At 41.1% G+C, this 13,316-nt stretch overlaps 1 protein-coding gene across 6 annotated transcripts in view; it reads left to right on the plus strand.

The window, feature by feature from the left end:
* st3gal3b (ST3 beta-galactoside alpha-2,3-sialyltransferase 3b) overlaps window positions 1-13,316 on the plus strand; it is an 84,300-nt gene that overhangs the window by 3,452 nt on the left and 67,532 nt on the right. For 4 of the 6 annotated variants that reach the window (XM_010793645.1, XM_010793644.1, XM_010793646.1 and 1 more), the window contains 5 exons: window positions 1,586-1,732; window positions 7,291-7,353; window positions 7,783-7,824; window positions 9,072-9,114; window positions 10,625-10,717. In XM_010793645.1, the coding sequence (XP_010791947.1) occupies window positions 1,615-1,732; window positions 7,291-7,353; window positions 7,783-7,824; window positions 9,072-9,114; window positions 10,625-10,717 (359 nt within the window). In that variant the 5' untranslated portion in view covers window positions 1,586-1,614. The remainder of the gene's footprint in view (window positions 1-1,585; window positions 1,733-7,290; window positions 7,354-7,782; window positions 7,825-9,071; window positions 9,115-10,624; window positions 10,718-13,316) is intronic. The other 2 variants (XM_010793648.1, XM_010793649.1) reach the window with 2 other exon arrangements.

A 13,316-nucleotide genomic window follows, 5' to 3' on the forward strand; every position in this document is an offset into this window, starting at 1 on the left:
GTGTGATTGTAGTGGGTGGAAGTGGTGAAATGAGGATATCCATTTTGGAGTTCAAGCTAGTATATTATAGTTAACGTTACACAATAATAAGGATGAGAGCTATTTTTGTGATACATCGCTATTGATATGGATTTAGAGTGTATATTTGAGACTTCCAAACTGTAAATAAAAACGTAACTTATGGGTGAGTGGAGCCATATAATGTCCTTGTGATTCTGTTGATTATTACCTGTCTGTATTATGTTGCAGCTCAGTTCAGTCTAGAAAAAGGTAAATGTGTGCATTTTATTATAAACTTGTGTATATTTACAGACCGTTGCAAAAACTAAGAAGCTTATAAACATCAGGTTTAAAACTAAAAGAGCTTTGAAACACAATGAAAGATGTTTGGAGTTTTATTTTAGTTATTCCTTTTATTTGTTGTCAAAGAGATGCTGATTTGAAACCGTTGTTACATACAGTTACGGCACTTTCTGTTCTCATGCCGAGAGAGGCGGAGCCCGTCCCAAAGTTGCGCCTGTATTTACTTCCTCCATCTGACAGGAGGGAGTCTCAGTTGAGCTGCGAGTGTGCTACAGAGGAGTTCACCTCCGTCCACATGAGGGGTAGGGTCGAGGGAGTGGTTTGGGATTGGGCCTAAATGTGAAACCAATGAGGTTATCATGAGGTTGTTAACATCGCAGTTTATCAGTGGATGTTTGCTGGAACTACTTGTAAACAGAACACAGCGTGACTCCGGTCAGGTAGNGAATATATTTTTTTTTTGGGAGGGGTGCCTAAGTTGATTACATATTATCAAATGGAATAATTCAATGTATACGACAGTGCCATAGCTAAATGTGTTAGGTCTAAAGGTGTGTTTTGCTCCGCTCACCGGACCCTCACAGCGGGCAGAGCTGCAGGTGCTGATCTCTCTCTCTCTTGCGTCCGGTTATACTTTACTCGCGTTTATGTCCAAATCCATCAGATCTAGCTAGTTCTAGCTAATGATATGGCTGCTGCCCCTCCCTACACGCAGACTCAAACCTCATCTTCTCCCCAAATTCCAGCTGAGAGGGTCTTCTCTACAGCTGGCCTGATTGTGAATCGCCTCCGCACCCGCCTCTCCCCTGAGCATGTAGACATGCTCATATTCTTAAACAAGAATGAGTATTGAATAGCTGCATTCTCTGCATTGGCCCTGTTATCGGTTGTTGATCTCGGTTGTAATCGAGTTACGTTACCCTAACCGGTTATGTTGTTTGTGTATGATCCCTCTTTAATTTAAAAAACAAGTTATGTTTTAAGCATGAAAGCTGTTGGCCTATCTGTCAACTGTTCAAACTGTGATCACCAGTTCAATACATTTGACAAAGCCGACTTGGTTTCTATACTTATTTGAACATGTATTTATTTATTTGTCCAAATTATTATTATTTGTTTTTTTTGTACATTTTTCCCCCACATTTTTTTATTTTTATAGGATATGTACATTTCGGTTAATCGGTTAACCGTTTTTTTGGGGGTTGAATATTCGAATATACATTTGCTTTCAATTCCCATCCCTAGTATCAATACTATGTCCCTGCACTCTCTTGTCCTTCAGGTGATGAGCTGGATGGTGACATGTGAATAATGAAGACCATGAAGCCCACACACAAGGCGCTGTTCATCCTGTGCCCCACGCTGGTCCTGGGCTTTATTTACTACTCCTCCGGGAAGCTGCATCTACACGTATGGGGCCCGAAGCCTCGTAAGTGACATCTCCAGTATGACTGTTTGTAATGTGACTCATCTCCTGATAATCCATCTGGAAAAAAACTATTAAGCAAATGTGTTTGACACCTGTCTCTGTTTTGCTTCTCTCTGCTGACTGCCTGTTAACCGTCTGCCTATTTCCACCTGTTTATTTGGTTTTATTCTACAGTCTTTCTGCTGGACCGTATGTCATGCTGTGTTTCTCAAAACCTGTCTCTGATATTGATCATTCACATCACCAGAGAACCGGAAGTAGTGGGGAGCGTTAATCAGGTTTTCTTGCCGGTTGGGTTGCTCTATCTCTACTGAAAATCATCCTGTGCAGGTCGTCTTACTGATGGAAATCTACTGTCAGCCCTAGCAATCGGCTTAGTAAGAAAACCTATGAGTTAACCAAAGAGATGGAAACCTTTGCTGACTGTCTTAGAGACAGCATAGCATACTACAGGAGTAGGCAATGACATCTTGAGATTTCCACGCTTAGATGGTGAAGGTTCTGTTTTGCAGTTCCCTTTATTACATACTAAAAAGGCACGCCCTCTGGCATTGCATTTAAAAATAACCATGACGTGTTTCTGGTGTTGGTTATGAGTCAGTTGGATTTCCTTGTAATGTTGGATATCCGGAGCGTTTGAGTTCATATTGAGAACTGTTTGCGGATGATAGACCTGGCCGTTCTATTTGACTAAGAAGTGATAACCGACATGACAGGGGTTTGGTTTACATCACACTGTGTGGGCACCCTGAAACAGCTGGTAAACTCCACCAGAGGGGGCTAGAATATTTCTAACACCTCTTTGCCGGTGCCATATATTTTCTATGAAAGCATTCTCAGGGAGAGCTTTTGGCACAGAAAACACAAATATTAGTGTTGATGGCATAGCTAAATGGACAGTGTTCTGTCAAAAGTTTCATGCTTTTTTTTGGTAATCATTGTAATCCTAACCAGTATGTAGTAGCCTGACAGATAAACATATCCACTGCTCTGCGGTCTGTATCTTTCCCAACTTCTGCATGTGTCAATATACAGTATTGTTTACATGTGTGATGCAAATATGCAGTATTGTGCAGAACCAGTTATCAGTGGCCTATTGTCTTTGGTATTATATCATGAGCACCATTCAGACATGTGTATTACTCCTTACATGTTCCTAAACTCTTACATGACAATGTTTCATTTTTTTGACCAGTTTCTCTGACAATTGACTTTGTAACCAAACCCATGTGAGGGTCAAATGTGTTCAAATCGTCTAAGCATACACTGAAGATCATGGAAGTTAGGACACAATGTATTGATGCTTAAACAACCGATTTCTGAAGCAGTCAAGCCAAGGAGAGAGCATTTTGTCACTTGACATGAAGACAGCTTCTGAAGTTCTTCAACAGTTTCTTTATTGAAGCCTATCATTGTTCACTACACACTTCATGTGCCAAATTGCAACCAGTATGTAAATGTTTCAAATATTTGTATTGAGAAGAAGCACTTAGTGTAAGCAATAGTACAGACTTCTTTGGGGTGGAAATCATGCTTCCCTTTTTCAACATAGAAGACAAACAGAACAGCCAACAAGAAATAATAGAGAAAAAACATAGCATGACAGGAATACCATACTTAATGACATACATAGTCCTAGTGGGAAAGAACATACACAATAGTATATATAATACAAATAAATAAATAAACTTAAGGGGTGCAAATGAGCCCAGACTTCCCCCCCACCCTTAACCAGTATGTACATGTAACCATTTCTAAACATTACACTGCAAAACAACTTCCAGAGAAAGCTCTTCTTCATCGATGTCATTACCTTTTTTTCAACTCATCACTTTTCTCCATCATTGTTCCCACTGTGGTCGAAATAGGGCTGCACATGTCTCCTCATATTATATGCCAGGAATGCAAGCATGGATTTTCTCTGTGTGTAGAAGTATTCTGTTATATTCGAACATGGAGCTCCACCATAACAGACCTGTGTGAAAGTCCAAAAAAACAATCAGAATCAGATGTGCTATGTTGCCGTCTGAAATTGCTATTTAACCAGCACTGAATATGTTTTAAATAATGAGTCAGTGCTTAACATGTTTGCCTATTTCAAGTAAGAAGCCTTTCTTTAATTGCAAACTGTTGGTAGAGGAAGAGGGATGAATCATGTCACAATGTGTGGGCGCCCTGAAGCAGCGGTTTAAATCTCGTTTTCCATACACAACAAAATAGTTTCTTTCTTTGCCCCCTGTTTTTTTTTATGCCTGTTCCGGCATGTGATGAACTTTGTCCACATTGGGATGGCTTTTGAAAACTGCCTTACTTAAATGTGTCGGAATATCACTTAATTATTTTATAACTTTTTTATTTTTATATACTTCTACTTTTTTTGGAATAGTTGATTCTTTCTAACATAGCATTTGTCTTTATCACTTAAACGCCTCCTCTTTTTGTATACGGCACCACTGAAGGTACGTGTCAGCTGACCTTGGCTGCGTTTCATATCTGATTTCTCAAGCTGTGACCTAGGTCTCTGTAACTAGGCTCTTGTTTTATGTTGCGAGTGCCACACTTTCCATTTTTTTCTTAATGCATGATCAACATGCATAACTCCCTAGCAGTGAAGTAATATGCTTTCAACCTTGTATGGTCACCTGCATGGGACTGATATGAGAAGCAGTATGTTTATTTGAATAACAGCTTGACTCACCTTTTGATGTGAAAATAATGGGGCTTATTTCTTTCTGACTTGCGCTTCAATAGCACAAAGCAAAAGGAGAGGAGCTTTGATTGCAGTGGGACATATTGGCTTTCTCCCCTTACTGTGGTGCCAGATGTTCGGCTTAAAAAAGGTCAAAGGAGAAAGAGGAGAATGTGGATGCTCTCTCGCACCCTCTGCCATGGTCAGCTACGCTGTAGCGCTGAGAGGATCAAATCTGGATGATCTCCTTTCCTCGTTCTTCAATTGTAATGGTAGAGACTCAGTCACCGCTCCACAGACAAATGGAACATATAGAGGATTATCTCCTGCTCGTCATATCTGCTTATTCATCGGCCTCTTAGTTTCTGTCTTCTTTGCAGCAGAAAACAAAGGATTGTGATGCACTATAGTATGACATCCAGGTGAAATATCTGGGTATTGAAATTGGGGTACAAAGGAAAGTGATATTCCATCAGGGCCTCTATATCTATAGATCAGATCAGCGCTGAATTCTGTTCCCTTTTACTGTATTTGTGTTCAACCAAAGATCAGATTCAGTGTTCCCATGGTCCGTTTGTTTTACGCTATCTGTTGACTCTGCTCTAGAATGTCAATATCAGAGCAGGTTCATGTGACCATGGCCATTCCTCTATCAGCTGCAGTGTTTGTCTCTCGTAAGCTTGCAGTGTTGTGTCCACTTTATCTTTTGTCTCTTCAACAATGGTCCTCTTGTGTTCCCCAACACATATAGTTATCTACTAGTTGTAATTATTTGTAGCTGCTAGGAGGGTTCTTAGTAAACAATTTCAAAATGTTCTGTGCCCGACACACAAGAGCCTCTTATCTGCCTTGTTCTCTGGCTTTTTTTCTGTCTCATTCAACTCAAATGATAATTAAAGCCCTAAAATGAAATACATGAATACAGCCTGCTCAATTGCTGTGTGTGCATTTAAAATGTAGAAGTAGAAGCAGTTCGATGATGTCGGTCCGCACAGACATGAACGTTGTTGTTATTGAAGCAAACATTCATTTGCCGCCAGATTATTTTTATGGTCAATGAAGGCAATTACAATACAACTGTACAACTGCTTTCATGTTGCTAGTATTAAACAGAGATTTGATCCTCTTTTCCAGTTCAGCAGGGCATAGATTATTGTTGACCTTGTTAGAGATATGTTAGTGGACACTAAATAGAGTATTTAAATGTATTGATACATACTGTAAGGGATGGAGGCTACAGAGATAGGTTTAAAATAGCTGAGATAAAGTCATCATGTTAACCAGAAAAATGTTGCTGTTCCTAACAATTTGCCAGAATTTTCCGCCACATCTCATGGCTTTCATGGAGCAGATGGAGTTTCAAGCCTCTGTTTTTAAAAACGATGTACTTGTTACAACATACGAAGCATTGTATTTTGGTCATGTGATAACAGGTTTTTGTGTTTTAGAAATATGGACGGCGTAGGGGCAACATAATGTCGTATACTCACCTTGCGTTGGGTCCATCTTTTATTTCTTAGGGCAATCATTGTTACCGTTCTCTTATTGTGTTAATGGTTCAAGTGTGGGTGAAAAGCATCAGTTTAAAGAGTTAGCTGAAAAGTTGTTCACACATGTAAATGTTGTTTTCAGCCTGTCCCCCGTTGTTGCACAGATGTTCCAAACAGATTGGCCAACACTTGTATTTAACTTCTTCAACCTTTGACAGAAGCGTTGTTGTGCAATGCAGTTGCACCACACTTCCGTTTGAATTCAGAGCCTCCCAATAGTCGCTTAAAATAATTTGCTTTTAGGTTGTAACAGGAACAGTACCTCATTGGGGTTTGCCCTTGAAATGAACACCTGCAGGGAGAGAACTACATTTCTTCGACCAACCAAGCTGCATGCCACAACGCTCAACCCTTCACTTAAGCCTTAAAACACTTGACTAAAGTAAAACAATGAATTTGCTCATAGAGATGTTATGACAAAGAAACCAGTTGTTGGTTATAACAAATCTGTATTTTCCTTTATGCCATTTTCAGTGGTGATGTCTGAATTTGCCTAGGGAGCAGTCTCTAATTATTTCCGACCCCAGCTTGGTTTTCAACATCAGGGATTACCTTCTCTCGTGGTCAGCAGGGATACGCCTATACAGTTTCAGCTGGAACAGAGTTTGACACTTCCTAATTGGGGGATTTGATCTGCCAGAAGCCCTCACACGGAGAGGGTGTGTGCTTACTGCTTTTAATAAAAGAATGCCGTCATGTTTGTTCTTGCTCTGTTTTCTGACTGGGCTTTGTAGTTTTGCAATATGTAATCCTGGATAAACAACGTGGTAGCTGTCCTCTGATTGTCTTGATTGAAGCGAGAGACATTTTTGTCTTTTTTCCCCTCTAATACCTGTGTGGGGTTTCGTTTGAAGCTAACGCTCTTGTTTGTATCTATTCGATAAAGGAAAGTAAAATGATTCATCTAAAAGGGGATGTAGAGTAATAGCAGTTTCAAAACAATTTTAATTCACCATAATAATCATGGCTTTTAGGATGTTCAGAGTAAGTCACAGTCGTTCGCTGTGGGTCTGACAGTGCGGTTCCCACAGCTTCTTTGCAAAAAAAGTGAGAAACTCGTTTACTTTCAGATTCTTAAAGCTAGTTCTCCATGAATGTCTCTACTGTGATGGCAGATATTGGAGGATCAGCATTAATCCTTTGAAATTTTGTTTCCTTCGTCTCTGTCTGCCTTTTGTGTGCATTTGTTTTTGTGCGATGCCACAGTCTGTTTTGCTGACAATGTTGTTGCTTTTTTAAAATAATATTCTCAGTTCTTTGGTCTTGGTTAATAGTTGCTTCCACATCTCCACAGTGACTTAACCCCCTTTTGTTTTCAGAGAGTGATGCAGAAGAGACAACTGTAGTCCTGACTAAAGGGGCAGAAGTGAAAAGAATTCCAGGTAGAGGCACTGAGACCCTGCCCGTTTATGACTGGGTGACTGTCAAACAATTTATTCGGCTTGGAATAAACATCTCTGCTAACTCAACCATGCAGCCTATAATTGCTCACCACTATAATATATTTATTTTATTCAAAGATATTTTAGTGCTCAATCACTCATTGACCTTAATTGGAATCTTTCAATATACGTTTGCCATGATAATCTCAAAAACACAATGAGGTTAATTTTCCCCTGCATTGGGCTTTCCACCTTTGAATTAAGATTGACAATTGGCAGCTTTAATCCTACTGGGCTGCCATTTAAATTCTACCATCTCCTCCTCTTTCTCTGTAATGTCGGACATTTGCAGTTGGCTTTAATTTCAAGTCCATTGCTGCCATGACAGGCTGAGCTCAAACGGTGCTAACTGACCATTTTGTGTTTCAGAGTTGGAAACGGAAATCACCGGGGGACGAATAGTAGGCTCAGGTACATCTGCAGGCCCACCAACCGAACCCCCACTCATCTAATTCTCCCGCAACCTTTTAAAAGAAAATAACAAAACCTCTTTTAAAACCCTGCGATACTTCAGCAGCCACATTTGGTTTGCAAAGCTAGCCATTTGCATCCAACAGTTACTATCAGGGGAAATAATTCAAAGTCAAATCTGACTACTAGTGAGGAACTCAACATCTGCTCAGCTCTTTCTCCACATGAAGTGTGATACAACACTGCCCTCTGTTGTCCTGGCTCAGTAACAAAATGGTTGGCAAGTGAAGCAGTCTGCAGGCGTTTTGATGCATAATACTGTTTCCACACAACAACATTTGTGTTACTGGTTAGGACCCTGCCGCTTTGATTTCTCCCAAGCTGCTGCCTCGGCTTGGCCCTCTGGCTGCTTTATGCTTCTCAACAGAAACATAGTATATACATACACACACACACACACACACACACACACACACACACACACACACACACACACACACTCTTGCTCTTCTTGGCTGCTATGGCTAAGTCCCAATCCTCCAGGGAGGGCAGTGCTTGGATCCTTCCCTAACCAGCCGTCACGCATTCCCATTGTCTTTTTCTTTATCTTTCTCCTCCAGCTTCTCTGTGAAGACAAGATCCGCAACCACAGGAGTAATACCACGCTCTTCCTACTTTCAACTAATGCCCATCTTAAACGTAGCCTTCGTCATGCTAACCACAGCATTTTACTGACAGAAATTCATATAACTTGTTAGCACTTTTCTGATCTATAAGTATCATTATAGAATACACGACATAGATACTCAATCGATAACATTGAGAATAACGTTCTAATCTCTCCATACATATTTACCTTTGTGCTTCTCTGTCTTCTACCTTAACGCTTCACCAGGCACCTATTGGCCGCCCCTTTGGTTGTCTATAGGTGATCTCTAACTTGTTTTTTTCTAACTTTATTTTCAACAGATTGTTTTGGCTGGCTTCTCCCTAATCGCGCTTGTTTTTCTTTCCTCACAAATCCTTAATTCTAATGCTTTATTTTCTTTTACATTCGCCATTTTGTTTTCCCCTGTGAGCGATGCAGAGGTTGTTTACAACTACAGCCAATGAGCTGATAGTTGAAAACGATGTACATTGGATGAGCAGTACTAATGATCCGACTATATAACGTTTTCAGATGCTGTACTTTCTATCTTTGTAGATCTGTGCGATAATTTCTATCTATCTCTGTCTGTCTTTTCCAGTGTATGATAAGCAGGGCTTTCTGCTGCAGCTGGACACAAAACTGTGAGTACATGTCTTTCTATAAAAACCTTTCTGCCATTTCAAATATGGTATATTTATCACCTAATATATTTAGAGCAGTTGAATCCCCAGTTGTACTTTGACTCCATTAATTTGGATTTGTTTAACAGCTTGCTCCACTGAATACTTATTCATGCCACTTCTAGTTGATCGATTGGAAACATGAAAACGTAAACCTTCAACCAATGAATCTTTAGTTTTTTTTTTTTTAAATAAACATACATCAGTTCATTGGTGTTCTAACCAAAACCTGGTGACAAATGCACATGGTTAATTTGTGCTCTGAGTAATACATAGAAAGATTTGTGGAAATTGAGATGTGGTCGGTCTTTTCCCCCTCTTTATTCCAAATCGGCTGTGGTTTGTCAGGCTGAGAACATGCTACGTTGAGTCATTACCCAGCTGTCATTGTGTCAGTGTGTCTGTTGATATGTGTATAATTCCCTGAATTGGTTTGACACTCTGGCTCTAAACTGCCACGATAAGGCCTTCTCTCCAGCCCTCCCATTAGCATGCAGGCAACAATCGTAATGCTCCCCTCACCACCCCGACTCTCACAGGGCACATCTGTCCACACTCTGCACACCGTACTGTAAGCACTGTCAGCACACACGTTAGGGTGGTTTTCACATGGCTTCAGTTTATCTAATACGGCTCCTTACATTATATCTACAGTCTCATTCATTACTCCGTTAGAGCACATGTGTAAAATGGGGCAATCCATCTTAAAACTCTTTATTAGTTTTTGTGAGTTGTAATTCCTGCTGATAACCTTCATTCCTAACAAACCACATACCAACTTAAGGCCAAGCTTTATTGTAGCATACTTACAAATATAAATTTAGTGCAGAAGAGTTTCAAATTTGTGCACAAGCCCTCTGCCAACTCAGATGGCAAGGCGATTTATTTATAGCAACTTCAACAAAAGGCAATTCAAAGTGCTTTACAAAATTGAAAAGCGTTAAGAGCAAGAGCTTTAACAAAAAGTGTCGCGAAATCACTACAAAATGGCTTTTAAAAACCGTCAATAAAAATAGAATAAACATAAACAAAGCTAATATAGAGTAATACAGCTATAAAATACATGAATGAAAGTTACAGTGCATAAGTAGTTCAATTAAAAGCGGCAAAAAGACAATTCAATTTAAAAGGGGGAATGCCTCACACAGTGCCCTGACTTTGGACTCTCCCCCTTCTCCCTGTTTATTTGAACTAGATTCATGGCCTTCACCAGGTTATTAATGACCATGCTAGTAATCGGGAGTTTCTAGCTTTAGCACCGCCTGTGTGATTATTTGAACAAGGCCCCTCTGCTTTGTCTTGCCACACACAGGTGATGCTGAGCCCTCCAACTTCCTAAACCACCCGTTTTTTTCTTGAGCACGTTGTTTGACAAGCTCCGTTTTCGAGGCTTAGATATATGTCAGTGTAATTGATAATCAGTTATCACGATGTGTCTGATTAATTGCTCCCTCTGTTCTTTAATGTGCAGGCCACAGGAGTTGGCGTACAAGTATGGCAACCTCAGCGAAGGAGCGTGCAAGCCGGGATACGCAGCAGCCAAGATGACCACCATCTATCCTAAGTGAGAAGGATTTTTGCTTGCATAACAGTGTGGAGATAGATTTGGATCCTTTCTTTAAACTTGCTCTAAGAACTTCACATACAATCACAAGCTTCACACAGTGATCATTCTAATTGGTTGTCAGCGTAGAAAAAGCTAAAACTGTCGGACATACCAAAAAGCATGATGTCACTCCTCAAGCCAACTTGGCCTTAAGGGTTTTGAGTCAGACACAGAGAAACCCACACATTCCTCTCCAATCTTTCCCCGTTTTTATCATGTTTCTATCATCTTCTCCCCCGCGACAAAACCCTGACTGTGTTCTTGTGACCCCGTTGTTAAACAAAAGCACTTTTGTCACACGAGGACAAGATCTCCCATCTTTCTCATATCGCAGCGGACAGCCTTCGAGGCTTTCTTCATGAACGGCACCGACCAACTTCCTGTCCTGACTCATCACCAGCTTCCTGCTACACAAACCACACAGTCCACGCAACCCTCATCGACCCTTTTCTGATGTCATTGGCTTTTTTGAGTTTTCTATTTTCCACTACTTGCCACCAAACAGCTCAATCTATAGAGCATTGTCCCAGCAGGGGCTAAGCTAGTAGAGGGGCGATTTACAGCATTGCTGAACAATAGTATGTCAAAGCCAGTACAGAACTAGTTATAGGATTTGACCAATTTCTTAGAATTAGTATTGAACGGATTTATCTATTGACTGAGGATGAACAATTACGCTCATAGCTATACAAAATAAAGTAAAGAATATTTTCCTTTTCACTTCTCTTTACATATGGCTTTGTCTCCCTGCCTGTTTGAATATTCCGTTAAAATAAGTTGATCTCAAAGTCTTTAGTTAGTCTTTTCAAACCGTATGGCATTATATATTCAGTATATATCAAATTCATTGACAAACCAACTTTAAAACAACACCCTCAGCCGTGCACTGCTATAATATAATGTGCTGCTCAACAAGACGGAAAGCAGTGGAAATGTGCCAGGGCCTCGCACGGCTTAATATGGTAAAGTTAGGCCCATGGATGTATAATAAGAACTGGATACAGCGTCGGAGGCGGGCTCTCGTTCTTTCCTATGAGAGCTGCTCATTGGCGCAGGAAGACAAAATGGCCCAACTTTTGAGAGAGCGAAACGTCACAGATTACCCATCATGCCTGGTTTTCAGAGAAGAAGAACCCATATGTGCGCCAGAGTCCTGCACGGGTCTGATTTTCAAGACCCGCTCCCGCCCCGCACCCGCGACGTGCAATACCGAACCCGCCCCGCTACCCGCACATATAACCAAATAGTTCCGCAACCCGACCCGACCCGCCGGCACAAGATCCGCAGCCCGACCCGAACCCGCATAGGCTATATATGAGCAGTGAAAACGTGCAATTATTAACACACGCAGTTGCATATTTGGCTCAAAAAGCGTGGGACGTTGGTTATTTTCTCCATCTAGGATGACACCAAAAGACTCCCAGACTTTGGATTTCGCTCTTGACGAAGAGTTATTGAAAATGCTGTATTCTCCGCGAGAGAGCTTCACCTCAGCCATTCAGAATGTGGCGCGCTCAGCAGCAGATAGATGCGCTGCAGAGGTTATGATTATGCTCGGTCCCGCGGTGGAGAGGTCTGAGGATTTAAACATTAAACAAAATTATTATTATTATTTATATTTATTATGCAACACCCGCAACCGGACCCGCATCATCTTTGTTTTACCCAGAACCGAACCCGGAAAAAAGCGTTTGAAAAAATACCACCCGCAAATCACCTTTTTTGCGGGTCACCCGTCGGGTACCCGCGGATACCCGACCCGATGCAGGACTCTGATGTGCGCTCACAGAGCATGCGCCCCTTAAGCCCCGCCCCTGAGCTCCCACTCTTGGCTCAGTGGAATGAATGGAGACAGAAAATAAATCTAGATTCGGCTTTTAGTGCATTTTACAACTTTAAGGACCTAATGATTATAATAAGGGCTATAAAATAGTCCATACTGGGTAGTTTATTTAGTTTAATAAAAAGTATCCACTGATTTACAGATGTTTTTTTCCCGATGTTAGTCAATGTGAAAAACTCTTTCTGGGCCCAATGACGTCACGGACTGATACGGAAATTGTAGTACCGCCATTTGGACACAACGAATATTTTCATCAGAGTCCGGCGCACTTCCTTGGGGCTTTCTTTGGTAGGCCAGGCTCACTTTATGCTGCGTTTCCATTACAATTTAGTAGCTGGGGCAGTGTGCAGTCTTCTATAAGAGGTTTAGACATAGTCTGGTATGGACATACGGTGGCTGAGACAACATCGGGCAAACAAATCTTTAACCCCATAACGCTCTTTTCTCTCTCCCACACAAAAGACTGTGAACCACTTCAAGGGACTGTGTGGTCCCTGTGTATAAGTTACCATCATAACTTAAATTATCTGCATGTTTTCACGTAACAACGTAGTATCCAGGGGAAATTGACAAACAGGATCACAAGACTTGTCTAAATACTCCGTGGGTCGACTCGAGAACTTACGATTGGCACCGATTAGCCGCTACAACCAAAAGACACCAACCACAAGCGTACTTCTACTGCAGGCCCGAGCGATGTGAACGCAATTGATC

Source organism: Notothenia coriiceps, unplaced genomic scaffold (assembly GCF_000735185.1).
Source record: "Notothenia coriiceps isolate Sejong01 unplaced genomic scaffold, NC01 NC01_scaffold00037244, whole genome shotgun sequence".
NCBI classification, from domain to species: domain Eukaryota; kingdom Metazoa; phylum Chordata; class Actinopteri; order Perciformes; family Nototheniidae; genus Notothenia; species Notothenia coriiceps.